This window comes from Canis aureus, chromosome 2 (assembly GCF_053574225.1).
Source record: "Canis aureus isolate CA01 chromosome 2, VMU_Caureus_v.1.0, whole genome shotgun sequence".
NCBI classification, from domain to species: domain Eukaryota; kingdom Metazoa; phylum Chordata; class Mammalia; order Carnivora; family Canidae; genus Canis; species Canis aureus.
Window position 1 is genome coordinate 59,206,297 of NC_135612.1, and position 18,943 is coordinate 59,225,239.

General features: G+C 54.3%; 1 protein-coding gene across 4 annotated transcripts in view; it reads right to left on the bottom strand.

Moving 5' to 3' along the window:
- ACSBG1 (acyl-CoA synthetase bubblegum family member 1) overlaps positions 1-18,943 on the bottom strand; it is a 48,041-nt gene that overhangs the window by 21,373 nt on the left and 7,725 nt on the right. For 2 of the 4 annotated variants that reach the window (XM_077874700.1, XM_077874673.1), the window contains exons 2-3: positions 7,390-7,488; positions 6,321-6,421 (exon numbers count right to left, since the gene is read on the bottom strand). In XM_077874700.1, the coding sequence (XP_077730826.1) occupies positions 6,321-6,421; positions 7,390-7,488 (200 nt within the window). Of the gene's footprint in view, positions 1-6,320; positions 6,422-7,389; positions 7,489-9,856; positions 10,008-10,580; positions 10,765-18,943 lie in introns of those variants that run through there. The other 2 variants (XM_077874683.1, XM_077874692.1) reach the window with 2 other exon arrangements.

Below are 18,943 nucleotides of genomic sequence, written 5' to 3' on the forward strand. Positions count from 1 at the left end.
CCGCTGCAGCCCCTTCCCCAGCTGCATGCACTCAGATGGCTCCCAGCTTCCTGCCCTTGATCCAGGCTTTCCAAAGGACAGATCTCCAGAAGGGGGTTCATTGAATCTGAAGAAAAAAGCCTTTAAACTTTAATGGACATTTTAGACAGAGCTGCTCCCCTCCTAGGGCATGGCCCTGCCTGTCCCCAAGTCAGCTCTTGCCCTATGGTGACCCCATCAGAGGAGGACAGAGGGGATGTAAAGAAAAGGGATGGTGGTGGGTCTTCGAGCCCGGCTGCTCCGCCCAGGGATGAGACCGGCCTGGAGGACAGGCACCTGGCTGCGGGTGATGAGAGGCCCAGGTCTCCAGAGGCCCAGTGACTCTGCTGCACACGGAGGACCGCAGTGGCCGTGGTGCGTTGTGTGCCTGCCCGCCTCGTGACAGGTGGGGTGCCCATATCCTACTCCCAGCCTCTGCCGCAGCTGGAAGCTCTTGAAAGCAGGTGTGACTGGAGTGCAGACGCCCAGCCCAGAGCAGAGGTCAGGGGGCTTTGGGGAAGAAGGTACTACCTTCTGTCCCGTCTTGGTCCCCGGAGGCTGGGCTGACCGACCATGGGTCTAAGGGACACAGGCCTCGCTGCTCTTCCCTCCCGCTGCCCTCCGGCATGGCCTGACAGTGATGCAGGTCACCCCTGTCCCCAGCGCTGAGAGAGGCCGGCCCCCAGCAAGTGTCTGCCCGACACAGCCTCGTGAACCCCTGTGCTACACACCTGGCAGCCCGGCTCAGTGTCCTCTACTCCTGCCTGCCGCAGCTCGGGGCCTTAGGGCCTGAACGAGGGGAAGATGACGCTCCAAGCCTGGGGGCCTCACGCTGCCCTTTGTCATCACACGGCCCTGTAGGGCCCCTTGGCCATTGGCTCATGCTGCTCCCTCTCCCAACCTCAGCTCTGTCTGAAAAGAAACCCTGGATGATGAGTTGGAAGCCCCACTTTTAGCTATTAGCAAGGTGGGCAGAGCAGTTGGAAAGGCTGAGCCTTGGAGCCGGGCTTGCGCTGCAATCACAGGAGCGGGAGCCCCACGCCCCGGCCCAGGCCCATGGGGTCACCTCGTGGGGCTCTGTGCCTGGGAGCCTCTGTCTTGTGGGTCTGAATGCGACTTGCAGAGGCTGTGACGGGGAGCCTGGAGAGGCAGGCAGAGGGCTGAGTGTGTGGGAGGGCTGAGTGTGAGTGAGCACGGTGCCAGCAGAGCAGAGAGCCACGGGGCCTCTTCCTTCCCATTCCCCTGGCTGCTCCCGAGCTTCTTTTCCTCCCTATGTTCATGATGACCTCCCAGACTGAGCCATCTGGACACACCAGCCCACCTGCCTCCTGACCTGGGTCTCTCCCAACCTGCTGTCTCCAGGCCAGCAGACCACATTGTCCGGTGGCCGGAGTGCCAGGCAAAGTGGGACTGTGGGTTGGATGACTTTCCTGGGGGCAATCAGCCAATATATACCAAAGGGCTTCAAAAAGGAGTGACCTGTGAGCCACAGCCACCACACTTGCAGGGAGTGCCCAGGGGAACGGATTGGAGATGCAGAGGCCCATTTCTCTGTGGCTCTGTCTCCCTGAGCAAGGTCACTGAAATCGACCCAGTGTCCCCAGCAGCAAAGCCATGGCATGGGTTCCAGGTAGTCATTAAAATAAAGCATTTAAAGAATTTAATGACAAGGAAATCCCGCAGAACGACATCCGGTGGAAAGTGGTATGAACGCACAGGCAAAGCAGAAACTATGGGCCTCCTGCATCCCTGGGGGGAGCTGGCCCACCGGGCACTCCAGAAACCTCTCTTCCTTCTCTGGGAATAGACCTGAGCCCGTGCAGGCACTGCCCTTGTGGCAAACGTTCACCAATAGAATAAGTACAACTATGGATGTGGCTGAGATATTAGCTGGGGGTGTGGGGGGCGTCCTTGAGAAACAGTGGGAACTCCACAAGCAGCCCATCAGCGGTGAGGAATCTGTGTCCAGAGGGGCAGAGATGTGTCCCAAGGTCACAGCAGGTCAGGAGCACAGATGGGACCATCCTCGGTCAGTCCTGCTCGCTGGATGGGGTGTTGGTGTGGGGGTCCATGGTCCATTCCTTTGGGGATGGCATTGGGGGAAGGAGAGCATGGTGCCCAAGTCCCCTGACAGTCTGCTGGACCCAAGGGGTGGGGTTACCGTGATCTGGGGGTGTCCTCAGCCTGCTGCTCAAGGCCAGCTCCTGGGGCCCCAGCAGACTAAGCAATCAGGATGGGCTACCCGACCTTTTGCCCTTTCTTTTCTGTTTATTAGTTTTTATTTTAAGTCGGCTCCATGCCCAACACAGGGCTCGAACTCATGGCCCTGAGATCAAGCTCACGTGCTCCACCGGCAGAGCTGGCCCAAAACCCCGAGTGGCCAGCCTTCTAGAATTGTCCCCATCCCCCCACCTTGAAGTTCAACTGGGACACAGGTCTGCTGAACCCAACTAAGCTCATGGCTACAGTACCAGCCAAGAACACAGGACCCAGTCAGGGTCATGTACTCGGGGTCCCAGCTGGACTCCAGCAAGCATTTGAGCCCAGAGCACCCAGCTAGCAGACAGTGTGCAGCCATCCCCCACAGCACACTCGAGAGGACGGTGCTGAGGGCCCAGCCTGCACTTCCCCCTCCCGGCCTTGTCCCTCCTTCTCTGGCTCACATGGCTACTGGTCCTGGCCTGACCCTGGCTTGTGTCGTATCAATCCCCCATTATACTGGGGTGGCGGGCGGGCAGGGAGCCCTTGTCCATGGGTCTCTGGACTCAGGCATGTGAATACAGAGGAAATCACTCAGTTGGCTGGGAAAGGGAAGGGGTGGAGGGGAGGTGAGCCCAGGGGTGTGGGAATGGCCTAGAACCAGCCTGTTGTACAACTGGTGGGTTACAGAGGCCCAGTCAAGGTCAAAGTGGCTCTCAGGCTGTGGACAGATCTGCCTGGAGACCCGGAAGGCCCTGCTGCAGGGGTCAGCCAGGGACAGGGCCGGGGCACTTGCTCTGCACGCAGTGACCCTTTGCTGCGGCCCTTGGACACAGCTCAGCCCCATTCCTGGGGATATTTAAGAGAAAGAGGCCATGGTAGCCTCAGAACATGGCTTGAGATAAGGCCAAGGCCTGCCTAGGACAGGACAGTCTGTGTAGACTTTGTACAGAATGTACCAGATTGTGAATTTGGCTCCACTGTGCCTGAAGTGGGAGAGACCCCTCCACCTGCTGGCCACTCCCTAGCCTTCTGGCTCGAGGATCAGGAGCTCTGGGTTGTGGCCACTCAGCAGAGAAAGCCTGGGCAAACCCATGTGCTCCCTGGGTTCAGTTTCCCCATCTGAGTGACAATTGGTCTTTGTGGGCTCCCCAGGGTCCCTGTTTTGGGTTTTGGGTTCTACCCCCAGGGCCCCACCTGTCCAGGCATGGGGGAGCTGAGAGCGGCTTTACCTGCCTGTGCTGGGCCTGAGCCAGTCTCCCTGCCCCAGAGACCTCTTGGCCTCACAGCCCTGCTTCCCTCTGCCGGCACCTCCTCTGGGGGCACCACTGGGGCTGGGGCTGGACCCCAGGTGACCAAGGCAGTTGTCTTGTCATTTTGGGGCATGAGCTAGCCTCCTAGCCCCACCCTGTATACAGACCCTGTGGTCCCCTGGGGATAGATGGGAGTGACTTTGAGCCTGGCGTCCCCTCATGACCTGGGGCAGCATCTTTACTCGCCCGTGGATCCTGTGCCCAGGCTTTAATAAACCCCCATTCTGCACCAAAGACATCTCAGGAATCTTTTCTTGGCCATGGGCGCCAGACCCACCAACCTCACCTGTGTTCTAGAACCACATCAGACATGGGCAACTCTGCACAAAGCATCTAACACACTCCCAATGCGATGGAACTGGACACTTGGCTAAGACACTTGGAGTAGGAAAGTTTTTATAAGGATCCCCACTGGTTTGGGCTGGTGAGGCCGGGTTACCCTCAGTTCCCATTTCTCAGGCAAGGAGTTACCTACACAAATGTCCCTGTTCTCTGCGAAGCCTTCTCTGACCTCCCCACCCCCACCCAGGGCTGAAGTAACAGTGGTTCTGTGAACCCCACTGTCCCCACCTGCTCCCAACCTCAGGTTGAGAGCTCTCCTTCCAGCCCAACAGAGGCCTTGCCCTTGAAGCATGAGGGAGGGTGGGGGTGAGGAGCACAGGGAGGCCCCGTGCTTCCCTTGACTCAGCCTAGGGCCTCACGGGGCTAGAAACCCTGGCCTCAGAGCTCTCTAGTTGATGTGGGGGTCTCCCAGCAGGAGTGGGTGTGGGGAGGAGCCCCATTCCCAGCAGCTGGTCCCCCTAGACCCCTCCCCTTCCCTGTGGTCTGGCCTTGCCCTGCTCCAGTTGGGGTTCATGCTCAGCTAGAAAGAGCTAGAAAGAAATGTGTCTCCAAGGCCGGGCACAAGGCTGCCTTTGTGTGGAGGTCACATTGTGGCAGCTAGCTCGGTGGCCCAGTTCAGGCCCAAAGCCTGGCCTGGGGACAGGAGCTAGAGGACCCTTGAGCTTCTGGGAACTCAGGGAGGCTGGGGGATGCTGATTGCTGAAGACAGGATTCTCAGAGCTCCTGGCAGGGCTGCTAGCTCAGTGGCTAGCTGGAGGGGACCACATGGCTACCCAGGACCCCACGGGGGCAGCATGGCCACTTAAGAGTTACACTGCTTACTAGCTGTGTGACTCTGAGAAAGTCTCAGGACCTCTCTGAGCTGAGTCTCCCCCGTCAGATGGGAATGGTAAAGTGCCTACCCCAGTGCTGCTGTGAGGATCACATGAGTACCAGTCAACCCCTCTGCACAAGGCCTAGCACATGGCAAATGTTTAATAAAAGCTAACTCCTCCTCCCGAGGGGCAGCTGTTTGGGGAAGGGGGAGTGAAGCCCCTCATAACCCTCCAGCACCCCCTCCAGTCTTTCAAGTGGGTGGTGCCCTCTCCCAATCTTATGGAGAGGGCTTCCCCTAGCTGCGGCTCTCCAGCCTCTGCCGCACGGAGCCTAGAGCCTGGGCTCCTGGAGTTGCTGGAGGTCTCGAGAGAAAGGGTGTCCAGCCCCACACCAGGCTGGCACGTGCAGACACTCAGCCCATGATGGGTGAGGGGGCTGCACGGGAGAGGCTGGGCAGGGTGTGATCCCCATGCCAGGCCTGCCACACGTTCCCAGGGCAGGGTCCCCGTCCCCGGGGCAGCTCCTCCAGGGGCCTGCTGACAGCGCTGGTGCCAAGAAGCCCCTTTAGCCCAAGATGCTGGGCCTGAGAGAGGGGCAGCTGGTCTGACGGCAGTGCCAGCCCTGCTGGGGGACATGATTGGGATTTGCTCCCCAGGGAGCCAGGCTGCCCCGGGTGGGGGGCAAGGAGCCTGCCCTCCCTATGCCTCTTTTAGACATGGTGACCTTTGCCTTCATGCTGTCTCTGTCTTCCAACCAGGAAAGCCAGGCCAGAAGAAATCTGGGGGAAGAGGCTGCCCTCTCCTCTGTCCTGTGCAGGGACCCAAGGAAACGGCCTCCCCAGCTAGTCCCACTTCATACACTACCATCTGCTTCCCCAGACCCATACTTAGTCCAACCACGAGGACAACACCAAGTGGAACCAAACTGAAGACACACCCAGTTCAAACGCTTCCACCCAAACAGCTGGGGGTTGGTGTTGGGATCAGGCCTGGCTGCTCCCAGGACCTCGCAGCTGGAGAGTCCATAGCTGGGCAGACATGCACTGCAGGGGCAGCTTTTTCCCCCAGAGGTGACACAGGACAGCGGCAAAATGGCATCAATGTCCCACCCCAAGGATAGCTCAGAACTCAGGAGGCAGTAACCCTCTGTGCCAGGCACTTACTGTTGCGAGTTTTGTTTAACTTGTGCTGTTGCTACAATATTGTGGGACAGCCAATAAAAGTGAGCAAAGCTGTGTTGCTACTATGATTGTGTTGACTCTTCGGGGTAAATGACAACTCTGCACCCAGCACTCCAGGAAGTTCTTGTAAGCCTCCGACAGACTCTGCTCACTTCCGGCCACCTGCAGGTGCCTCACCCCAGGCAACCAGGTTGCCAGCTCCTGGCCTGGCTTACCTGGGCCTCCACCTTCCTGAGGCCCCAGTGCCCACTGCGTCCTTCGTGCTTGGCCCCGATGCAGCCATAATGAGTGGGGTGTGGGAGTGTCCCTGGGGGATGCAGCCACTAGCAGGATTCCCACCTGCCTCGGCCCCCAGAGTCCTGTCCAGCAGCTCCCCACTGCTCGCCTCTGCCTGGACTCTTCCTGCAGCCCCCGGCACCCCAGTGCAGCCTGCAGCCTCCTGGCCGGCTCACCTGACCCATCCAGCTGGGCATCCTTCGCCTTCTCTGGAGACGGGAGCGTGAGAGCGTGGCTTATGGACTCTTTGGAGAGCGTCTGGCCATCAGTCAGGGAGCTGGCAGGGAGGAGATAAACAAAGTGAGATCCCTGGGGCCTGGCTTCCCGGTGCTGGCTCAGCACATGTCTTGTACCCCAGGGGTGACAGTGGCATCTCTGCCCCTGGCAGGTGTCTCTGCCTACCGGGGGAAGAGGGGGTAGTCAGGGGACAAGAACTCAGTAGCTGCAGGGCTGTGCTCACCACCCCCAGCCTCTCCCTGCAGGTTCTAAGGGCTCAGGAGAAAGAACAATCAAGCCCTGCCCGCTCTAGTTTGTGGTGTGACTCTGGCAGGTGCACAGCTCTCGCTGGACTCAGCGTCCCTCTCTGGATAAGGAACGGCTTGGGTGGCCCAGCAGTGGCTAGTTCTGGGCACAGCTCCAGCGGAGCCCCTCCTCCTTGCTCCCCATACCCACTGGGCCCCAGGCCTTGAAAACAGTCATGCTTAGAAGCTGAGAGCAGAGCTGAGGACATTCCCAGGGTTCTCATGGGTCCTCTGCAGGCCCCAAGTGAGGATCTCCCCTCCCCATGGAGAAGACAGCATGAGGCCAGAGACATCTGGGGCTCCAGCCATCTGCCTTCACCCCCAGTCCAGATCCTCCTCGCTTCCCAGGCCTGGTGACCCTGGACAATGGATCTCCTCTTCCTGCCAGATAGCCCCAGGACTTATAAGGTCTCTCTTGTTGACCTCAGCATCATTCTTCCTCAGGGTTCAATTAGCCAGACCTCAACGTCCTGGGGGATGAGTGGGTGGAGTTCAGTACACGCACCACACTCAAGCAGGACTGCAGCTTTTGCACAACTCCTGGGGCATATTTCATACTCCTCAGCTATGTAAACAGAGCCCATTGGAGTTGTGCAGTGTGCAACCTGTGCAGCTGGTCATGGCAGCTCCAAGAGCAGAACCCTGGCTTCAGGGAGTCCCATCCATCTGTCAGGGTGGGGCTAGTTCCATCCCTGCCCACTTCCCAGGCTGTTGGGCCAGTTACCTGCTTGTCACATTCGGCCTTACTCCTTGCCGGCACTGCAGGCTCAAACTAAGTTTGCGAACACACCCAGGCCCACCTGGCAGCAGTCTGCTTAAGAACCTGAATTAGGTTTTAAAGCGAAACACATCAGGAGGTTAAGAAGGGAAGGTGGGGAGGAGCCCAGCCCGGTTGGCTCAGCAGTTTAGTGCCGCCTTCAGCCCAGGGCGTGATCCCGGAGACCCTGGATCGGGTCCCACATCGGGCTCCCTGCATGGAGCCTGCTTCTGTCTCTGTCTGTCTGTCTGTCTCTCTCTCATAAATAAATAAAATTTAAAAAATTAAAAAAAAAATAAGAAGGGAAGGGCGTGGGGAGAAGCGGGGTGAGGTGGGGCCAAGTTGGTCCCGGTCTTGGGAATTCCTGAGTGAGGCCCTTCTGTCCGTGAGTGGGGACCTGTCCCAGGGAAGCCACTGGAACACTGAGATGACAAAGCGTGCTTCTAGGGTGGGGATCTGAGCGTGTGGGAGTTGTCCTGTTGACTTTGGGTAACGGGTCACCACCATTACTCGCTTGGGTCGCAGAGTGGACGCTGCCTCTGCTTTAGGATGGAGACAATCATACTGGTACTGAGCGGCCTGGAGCTCTGGGCACAGACAAGTAGCGGGCGGATGAAGGACACACGCCTCGGGTCTGGCACTGTGAGTCCCTGCACGCGGATGGCGGGCTGCGGATGGCGTCCGCCCCACTGGCTGGGTCCTCAAGGGCGAGCGAGGCCAGCCTTGGAAATCGCCAGCTGGGCAGCCACCCCAGATTGGCTGAGGCCGTCGCTGATGGTGGTCGCTCGCCATCTGAACGGCCTCCTCACAAGTCTGCTTTGAACCCCTATCTAAAGCTTCAGGCGGCATTTTCCCACCTGATAACAGGTGTAAACTGCCTCTGGTTTCAGAATAGCTAAAAACAGATGAAGCGAAAAGATAGGCGCCTAAGGGAGCTGGTGGCCAAGTGAGAGCCTCCTGAACCAAACCCTCTGTTTGTGGGGGGCCCTTTCCCGAGCGCCCGGCACCCCTGTGCTGGCCGGGCCCTGGTGGCTCAGACACACTGCCGTCCACTCCCCGTCCTGCTCTCTCCTTCACAGGTGACCCGGTGGAGGGGTCCTCCTCTGCCGGTGTGACAGGGTCTTGTCACCCTGTGCACAGCTGCGTGGGGCAAACGGTCTGGCTCAAGCCTTCAGCCCTGAGCCTGCAGAATACTGGGTGCCTCAGTAAGAGGCTAGGTCCAATCTTCCAGGCAGGTAAAGCGTGTCCACGTCCTCGCCAGAGCTTGGCCCCTTGGAGGGGACGGCACCCTCGCCCACCGTGTGGGCGGTGCCAGGGCCTGTGCCCTCCCCGCATGGCCACCACCCTGTGTCCGGGTCCAGGGGGCATGGGTGGGGTGACCTCCAGTCCTGCCCCCGCTGTGTCCCCTACAGTAGGCCCAGGAGCTCAGAGGGACCAGCGGGTGAGGTGGCACCTTCGTGATCGCCACCAGCGCCTGGCAAAGGTGATGAGCACAGTATTCCCGTCCTACTTGTACACACCCACCCTCAGCACCTGGCATTACTCGTCCTGCACAGAAACCAAATGTCTGCGGTGCCTTCCTAGTGGCTCGGGGAGCAAGGAGCTCTAGAAGGGCGTGTGTGCACAAATACACCGTGAGGTGCTTGGCCAGGAGAGCCTGCCTGCACTCCCTCTCTTGACCGTCTCTGGTGAGCTGGTCTTGCCTCTGTCCTCCTGTTTTGCCAGAGGAGCTGAAGGGAACCATTTGATGGTAGAGCCGACCAAGCCTCATTCAGTTCCTCCTTCAGGAAGCCCTCGAGGATTATCCCCAACACCGTCCCCCTCTCACGGCCTTGAAGGCCACACGTGGCTTGGTCAGTTCCATGAATCTTCTTGTCCTCTGGCCTGACACGCACCGAGGTACACAGCGGGAGCTCAGTAAACATCCTCCTCATGTTGCCACTGTGTGTGTGACCCACAAGCTGAGAGGAGCTCTCGTTTTCCACGGGAGCCTCTCCCAGATGGGGGTCCATCTCCTAGTTATTTTGTTGTCTATCTTCCCTTTCAGCCTTCAGCAGCCACGTCTCTGTATGCAATAGGTGCTCAATAAATGCTTTCTTGAAACAATATAGCATTGAGGTTCACCAGAATTCACCCCCTTCACTGGCTGTGTGAGTCTGTGCAAGTCACTGTACCTCTCTGAGCCTCGGTGCTCTGCATCACCCTGTGTCTGTGGTGAGGATACGGGACATCTGCAAAGTGCTTAGTGCACAGTAGCTCCCCCATATTACTGGGGGGCTGTCAAGGATCTTTCAGGGAATCAGGAGAAGAAAGTTCTTTGGTACGATCGGGAGGGTGACTCAGTGGAGCGAAAACCCCCAAACCCAAGATGGGTCTGGGTGCTGAGCGGCCTGGGTACTCTCCCTGGGAGGGGGGCGGGGTCCTTGTTCCTTACACGGTCCTCAGGACGGAGCCGGCAGACATGAGCAGGAGCATCTCTGGCATGGTCCCCGTGGGGCGGCCGTGCCCCTCGAGCTCACAGAGGAGAGAGTGGGGACCTCCGGGAATGCATCGGCCCCAGGGAGGCCCCGCTCCACCAAACCACCCTGCAACAGATACAGGGTGCGTCACGGCCCGCAGCTGGGCTGGGCCCGGACGCAGGTGCCTTCCTTGCTGGGCAGGACTCACCGGCTCCTGGGGCTGGGCACCTGACTGTAATTTACTGCCTGCTGAGCCCACACATCTGATCGTGTTGAGAGCAACATGGGCTCGCCTTCGGGCTCTGGTTTCCATACCCCGGGCCAGGCGCTTACCAGGAGGACCACGATGAGCGAAGCAAGCAGACTCCAGGACTCACGCTTTGCAGATGACTGAGCACCCCTGCCGCCCTCCCTGTTCCTTATTCCAGTGCTGGCCGCCCTCTGCCCCGGGCACAAAGCTGAGAGCCTCCCTTCCCGGAGCACAGCAGTGCAGGGCGTCGCCTACACATTCCCTGAATCCTCAAAGGCCCTCACTGAGGGAAAAGCAGGATGTCCTCCAGATCCCACTGTCCCTACCACCCAGGCTGGAGTGTGCCACGCCACAGCCCCCCCATGGGCTACTTTCACACGGGCCTCTCTGCCCCCCACCACGGTGGCCCACGCCCCTCATGCTTCCTTTGTCCACATGGCCTGTCTCACCTTGAAGATCAGACCCCCAGCAGCTGTCTCAGGATCAGGGGTCCTGGCTGAGGATCCCCCGGAGGCCTCACGGCAGAATGGGTGCCTGACAGGATCCAGCCACAGCGGGGAGCTCACCTGGTCTCCCGTGTGGAGGCAGGAACAGGGCTTGGTGCTCCCTGAGCTCCGCCCGCTAAGGCATCGTGAGTGTGGGAGCTGGCACCGCCGGTAATGAGGCGCTGGGGCTGGGCGTGTGTGGGGACCCGCCCCGGCCTACCCTGGGGCTGTGGGTGAGGTGTGGCCTGAGACACCTCTGACCCACCTGGCGTGGGCCCCAGCTGCCCACCTGCGAGCCTTACATAAGAGGGTGGGAAGCAGGAGAGGAAGAGGGACCTGCCGGTGTGGGCCAGGGAGGCAGTCTTTGGCTGCCATCCTTGGTAGGGCTGTGGGAGGACTTGGCTCCTGCCAGTGGGCCCTGCACCTGGAGCCAGGCTGGGCCCCAGCCTGGGTGGAAGCTTGACTTCTGGTTGGGTTGTGTCTTGACTAACTTTTCTTTAGTAAATGCATGAACTGTGCCAAGCCCTGGACATGCAGTGGCCCCTTGCATCCTCTCCACGACCCTGTAACGGCAGTGGTATCAACAGCTGGTGCCCCGGCTGAGGCAACAGAGATGTCCAGAGAGCCGGACGGTGGCTCCGTGTCACATGCCCTGCGAGAGGCAGAGCCGGGTGGAAGCCCAGGTCTCCGTGACCCGCTCTGGAACCGGGAAACCACATGAGCTAGATTTGCCCTCCATCCACACTCCATTATCACCCCTGCCTCTGCACCTTGCCCTTTGCCCTCTAGCACCCTCTCCTCTTCCTCCCTCATCTCAGGACTTGGTAGGAGTGTGGCAACAAACCCAAACTTTCTGACACCAGGGACCCTGCTCCTTGGACACCCTGCCCAGCCAGGCCTCCCGCCCCGAGCTCCCCACCCCTTGGTGATCACTTGCAGGCCACCACCTCAAAATGCCAGGCTACCTCTGGGGGTGGGGGTACTGGTCGGGCGAGGTGGCCCCTCGGGTGTTAGGGGGGATTTTAAGTCCCCTCTGAAGGCCCAGGGGCAGGGCATGGCAGCAGCGACAGGGATGGCTTGTTCCAAGGCCTTGAACCCAGGCAATGGTGGGTGACCCCCAGATTTCCACACTGAGCTACTAGGTCAAAGCCAGTACACTCACTTCAAGAAAATTCGGCCCATCACCAAACTCCAGTCCCTTAAAGTTCTCTTTTCCAGGCCCTCCCTCTGAGGACGCCTTGATAGTCTGGGTCTGGGTTACTGGCCACAGGGGTTAGGACCCCCTTGAGAACCTGCTGGAAGCCCTCCCCTGCCCCCCATCAGTGCTGTTTCGGGGTTCCCAGTGGGCTCTGGAAGCCCATGCCATATCACCAACCCAGCCCCAGAGAACCCCAGGAAGGAATGCAGACCTCCTCTGTCCCCAGGACGCGATGACTCTTCCCTTCTGGTGCTGCTCTCCGGCTGAGGACTGAGCAGTGGCGTTAATGATCTAATGATCAGAGTTGATGCTGGGAGTGGGTATAGGTGAGGGGATGGCACGAGAAATGTCCTCAGGTCATGGGCTGGCAGGAACCCCATGTCCGGGTCTTTTAGCACCCTCCGGGCAGCTTGATGTGCACGCTGGATGTACAGTTTCTAAATTGATGTGGAGGCTGAACAAATAGGCTTATCCCTGGATCAGGATGGCTTGGAAAATGTGTAATCTTCATTTTCCATGCCCTTGCAAAATCCACAAGCTGGCCCACCTACTATTCCTCAGACGACTCCTCCTCCAGGAAGTCCACTGGAAGGGACCCTCTGGAGCTGCCCTGGCTGAGCCCCTCCTGGAGCACTTAGCATAGAGGCTGGGTGTTATTTTGTTAAACATAATTGTCTACCATGAAATAAAAATCTTAAGTGTATATTCCCTTCCCCTGACTGATAGATAGTTCCTGGAAGATCCTTCTTTCTGCACCGATCCTGTGCTGACACTGCTGAGGGCCTGGGGCCAAGGAAGCTGGCTGGCCGGATTCTTGCCTCGAAGGCTGAGAGGTGATGGCAATCAGGTGGCAGTTGGGGAGCAGGGGAGCACTCAAGGTCACTGGGGTTACCAGATCCAGGCTGGGGTGAGGGCATCATGCAATCAAAGGAGAGAATTGGCAAGGAATGAAGTTTCCACCATTTTATGGGAGGCGAGGACATGTGTTCGAGGCAATGGTGCAGAGGGGGAGGCTGGTCCAGAGGGGACCCTTGGCCAAGCAGAGGACTTCTGGGGATCCACGGTTTCTCAGAAAGGGTGAGGATAGGGCAGGAGTGGTCGAAGCCATGTCCCCCAGACCCTTCCAAAGGAACATATTTGGGGCAGGTGCCCTGGGGACTGAGCCCCCCATGCAAGACCCCCAAGGAGTGTGTCTGGGGAGAGGCTTTAGCTCCAAAGTCTGGTCCCAGCTTCACCCAGGCTCCTGCCAGTTTGGGTGGGGCCAGCCAGCCAGCTCACTTCTAGCCCAGCTGGCAGCACCCAGAGTGTACAACCCTGTCAACATAAACACGCCAGCCTGTATAGAAATGAACACATTGATCACCAGGCTCTGTTGCAAAACCTGGACCCAGTTGGTTGACAACCTGCTCCCAACTAAGACAGAGTGTTCTGGGCACCGGGACATGTGGGTTCTAGCTTGGGGCCAACCCTGACGTGGGCGAGTCCCTAGTCCTCTCTGTGACTCCCTTGCAATTAAAAAAATTTATTTATTATTTTAAAGATTTATTTATTTATTTATGACAGACATAGAGAGAGGCAGAGACACAGGAGGAGGGAGAAGCAGGCTCCATGCAGGAGCCTGACGTGGGACTCCATCCCAGATCTCCAGGATCGCGCCCTGGGCTGCAGGTGGCGCTAAACCGCTGCACCACCAGGGCTCCCCTCCCTTGCAATTTTTTTTTTTTTAATTTTTATTTATTTATGATAGTCACACACACAGAGAGAGAAAGAGGCAGAGACACAGGCAGAGGGAGAAGCAAGCTCCATGCACCGGGAGCCCGACGTGGGATTCGATCCCGGGTCTCCAGGATCGCGACCTGGGCCAAAGGCAGGCGCTAAACCGCTGCGCCACCCAGGGATCCCTTCCTTGCAATTTTTTATCAGTGACGGGATTTGAGTGCCTGGGCTGGAATTGTGCTGCCCTAAGCAGGGACAAGGCTCTCAGATCGGGCATTGCCAGGTCCCTGGGCCCAAGGGACCTGAGAGCAAATGGAAATAATACTGTTATGTAAACAGCCAGTAGCTCACATTTATATGGCACTACTGGGTATGTACATTAACACATTCGACCCACAGCCAGTGCAGTGAGGTAGTTCCTACCACCATTCTCACTCCACAGATGAGGAAACAGGGTTTACTCGAGGTCTTTGGTTAGCAGACTTGAGGCTGCAAATTCAGGCAAGTGGGTTTCAGACTTTGTACTCTTGGCCAACAGGCCACCTCAGAAATCCTGGGCCTCCTGGGCAGGGCACAGAAGGGTGGGCACCCCACAGTCCTGTTCCCAATCATCCACCATCAGACCCTTTTATTACATCCCTCCATCCACTCATATTTTGAAACATTTTGTGCATAAGAAAGGTGTGTGTACTAAATCAGAATTAAATCATTTTCTTGTGTTGTATTGATGACAGATGACAGCTACTTGGTATTTTTTATTGTTGTTGGGAGGGCAATATGAAGCTCAGAGTTGACATAATTCAAACCCAGAGCAGAGAGCCCTAGAAAACTACCATTTCTTGCCATTGTTATTTACTATGCCGCAAGTACAACATGGGGCCCAGCTCTTGTCCTGTTAGGGCTTCGATTACCTGGTCTATAAAAGGAAGGGGCAGATGGGATGGTCTCTAAGTGCCAGCTCTAATGGTACGTGGTTTTCCATCTTTCCTAGAGGGAGATGAGAGGAAGGAACAACACCACCTATTCCTCAGGCTCTGGACCATTCTCTTGGCCAGAGGAGCTTTGTGGTGTAGGGTAGGAGTGAAGCAGGGGTTTGAACTACCACGAAATGGGGCATGGTACCCCTGTAGCATATGCATGACGGCTTCCAGGCCTGGTCCTGGCCCTGGAGGAGACCATAGTCTAAAGAAGAGGGTGAGGAGAGAGGTGTACACAGGAGAGGCATCTATGAACAAGGGGGCCGTGCAGTAGGGGCACAGAGCAACAGGGGACCAGTCTTCTAGAGAACGTCATTTCACTTTTTTAGAAAAGATTTTTTTATTTATTTGAGAGAGAGAGAAACTACCCATGGGGGGGTCGGAGCAGAGAGAGACAGAGATAGAGACAGAGACAGAGAGCACAAGCAGGAGGAAGGGCAGGGGGAGAGAAAGAGGAAGAAACTGGTTCCCTGCTGAGCAGGGAGCCTGACACAGAACTTGATCCCAGGACCCCGGATCATGACCTGAGTGGAAGGCAGGCACTTCACAAATTGAGCTCCCCACCACGCCTCATTTCGCTTTTTTAAAAGTGCAAACTAACACCTACTGAGCACCTAGTATATGCCAGGCACTGCTCCAATTGCTTTACATGTATTAAGTCATTTAATTACATCAATAATCCTATAAAGTAGGTACTGAATTATAGTCCGCATTATATGAATATGGAAGCACAGAGAGATGAAGTAATTTGCTGCAGGTGATACAGCAAGTAATCTGAATAGTTGGGATACAAACCCAGATAGTCTGACTCCAGATTTTAAACTCTAAAGTACCAAAGCCATTGCCTAAACTTCAGTGTCTGTGAGGTTCCAGACACCTCTGCACACAGCTCAGCAAATCGGGATTTCTTAGGAGCAACTGGCTCAGAAAGGCAGAGCCCTGTGGCTGAGACACTAGTTTAACACACATGCGTATTTAAATTCTTTGAATCAGCATACTCCTAACATATCATCAGAATTTCCAACATATAACAAAAAATGACCAGACATCTGAAAAAGCAAGAAATATGAGCTAAAATTGAGAAAAAAGGCAATTAATAGAAATAAACTCAGATATGACACAGATATTGTAATAAGCATACAAGGACTTTAAAACAGTTACTAATACATGTTTGATAATTTTAAAAAAATATAGACATAACTGATGAACAATGGAGGATTGCCATATGAAAATAGATAGTATAAGGGAAGTATAATCTCTGAAATGAAAAGCTTACCAGATGAGCTTACCAGCAGATTTGAAACTATTTTATAAACAAGTTTGTGAACTTGAAGACAGAATGATAAAAATTATTCAATCAAAAGACTAGAGAGAACAAAAGATTTTTTAAATTAAACATAACAAAACGTTGTTGAAATAAATTAAGATATAAACAAATGGAAAGTCAATTTGTGATCAAGAGACTTAATATTGTTAAGATGACAATATCCCTCAAAATGATCTACAAGTCAACACAATTCCTATCAAAATCCCAGATGACTTTTTTTGCAGAAATTAACAAGCTGGTCTAAAGTTTATATGAAAATTCAAAAGATCCAGAATAGCCAAAACAATGTTGAAAAAGAACAAAGTTGGAGGATTCACACCTACTGATTTCTTTCCTTTTTTTTTTTTTTAAAGATTTTATTTATTTATTCATGAGAGACACACAGAGAGAGAGAAAGGCAGAGACACAGCAAAGGGAGAGGCAGGCTCCATGCAGGGAGTCCGATGTGGGACTTGATCCCAGGTCTTCAGGATCATGTCCTGAGCTGAAGGCAGACGCCAAACCCCTGAGCCACCCAGGCTGCCCACACCTACTGATTTCAACACATACTATACACCTACAGTCATTAAGACAATATAGTACTGGGGATGCCTGGGTGGTTCAGCGGTTGAGCGTCTGCCTTTGGTTCAGGGTGTGATCCTAGAGTCCCGGGATCAAGTCCCACATCGGGTTCCCTGCATGGAGCCTGCTTCTCCCTCTGCCTGTGTCTCTGCCTCTCTCTCTCTGTGTCTCATGAATAAATAAATAAAATCTTAAAACAAAAAAGACAATGTGGTACTGGCATAAGATAAATATAAGGATAAATGGAACAGAATGTAGAATCCAGAACTCAACTTCACATATACAGTCGATTGGTTTCAACAAGGGCGCCAAGACCATTCAGTAGGGGAAAGAATAATCTTTTCAACAAATGGGACAGCTAGATATCCATATGCAGAAGAATGAAGTTGGACCACACCATATACACACAAAATTAAGTCAAAGCTTATCAAAGGCTTAACAGTAAGAGCTAAAACTTTAAAACCATTATAAGAAAATATATCTATGGTGCCTTGAGTATGGCACAGTCTTCTAAGATATGACGTCAAGAGCACGAGCAACAAAAGAAAAACAGATAAATTGGCCTATGTCAAAATTAAGCCTTTTTGTGCTTCAAAGGATGCCATAAATAAGGAAGAAAGATAACCTGCAGAATGAGAGAAAACATTGGTAGGTTATGTGTCTGATAAGAGAATTACATGTAGAATATACAAAGAAACCTTACACTCAATAGTAAGAAGACAAGTAACCTGATCAAACCAGGCAAAGGGTTTCAGTAGACATTTCTCCAAGGAAGATGCACAAATGGACCAGAGTCACATTAAGTGATGCTCAGCACAGTCAGCCATCAAGAAATCAAAACCACCGAGATACCACATCCCCCCACCAGGATGGCTGTAGTCAGAAAGGTAGATCATGATGCGTGCTGCATGGATGTGAGAAATCAGAGCCCTTGCACTCAGCTGCTGGGGATGCGAGGTGGTGCAGCCACCATGGGCAACAGTTTGGCAGGTCCTCAAAAGTTTATGCACAGAGTCATCCTATGACTTGGTGATTCTACCCCCACATAGATACCCAAGAGAAATAAAACATGTCCAGATAAACACTTGTGCATAAGTTCGTAGCAGCACCATGCATAACTGCCATAAAGGGAGAACAGCCCGAATGTCCTCCAACCGATGAATGGGTGAACAGAACGGGCGCATCCATGTACTGGAATGTTATCTGGCCGTCCAAGGAATGAAGCATGGTCATGAACCCATGCTCCATGAAAGACCATTCACAATAGGTGATACACAAGTTCACTGATGTAAAATGCCTGGAAGAAGCAAATCTATGGAGACAAAATCCTATTAGTGGTCGCCTAGGGTTGGGGGCTTGAGGGGAATTGGGAAGGAACTGCTAAGAGGTTTGGGGTTTCTATTGGGGATGACAAAAATATTCTAAAAGTGACCGTGGTGATGGCTCTGTGAAAATACTAAAAACTATTGAATTCTACAGTTTAAGTGGGTGAACTGTATGATAGATGAATTATATCTCAATTTTAAAAAATGAACAGAGCCTCAGTGACCTGCAAGGCAGTATTGAATGGCCTAATGTACATTTAATTGGAGTCCCTGAGAAGGAGAGACAATGGGTCAGAACAAAATTTGGGGAAATCATGTGTAATTTTCCCTAGCATTTGGTGAAAATACCAGCCTACAAATTATAGATGAAAAACATAGAAATTATACATGTTGACTGTTCCTGAGCTGTATCAAATAAAACTAAATAAAGTAAACCCACACCTAACTTCATCACAGTGAAACTGCCGAAAATCACAATGTTTTAAATCAGCCAAGGCGGGTAGAGGAGAGAACCTGTCACCTAACAGGAAACAGGAGTAGAAATGATGACTGACTTTCTGTAAGTAAGAGGGTACTGGAAGACATCGGAACAATATACTTTAAAGTACTAAAGTGAATGGTGGGTGACCTTGGAACTCTTTCCAGTGAAGGTAGCTTTTTTTTTTTTTTTAAAGATTTTATTTATTTTTTCATGAGAGAGAGAGAGAGAGAGAGAGGCAGAGACACAGGCAGAGGGAGAAGCAGGCTCCATGCAGGGAGCCCGATGTGGGACTCGATCCCGGGTCTCCAGGATCACACCCTGGGCTGAAGGCAGATGCTCAACCACTGAGCCACCCAGGCGTCCCTGAAGGTAGCTTTTGAAACAAGGATGAAGTGATGACATTTCAACTAAAGGATGAGTGGGAATTCTCACTCCCCATCTGTGAGGGCCTGAAATCAGGTCTGCAAATCCTCTTACACCCTCCCATGGTGGAGGCTGCGTCCCACTCCTTCTCTTGGAGATGGGCTGGCCTTAATGACTGGCTTCCACCAGATGTGGTGTGTCTCAGTGATACTGTGTGGTTTCCAAGGCTAGATCCTAAGAGGTAATACAGTTTTCCTCTGACTCCTAGGACACATGCTTTCTGGGTCCCCGATCCACCACATCAGAGGTCTGGCTGCCTTGAAGCGATCATGAAGGAAATCATGTGAAGGCACCATGTAGAAATACAGAGGAAAAACTG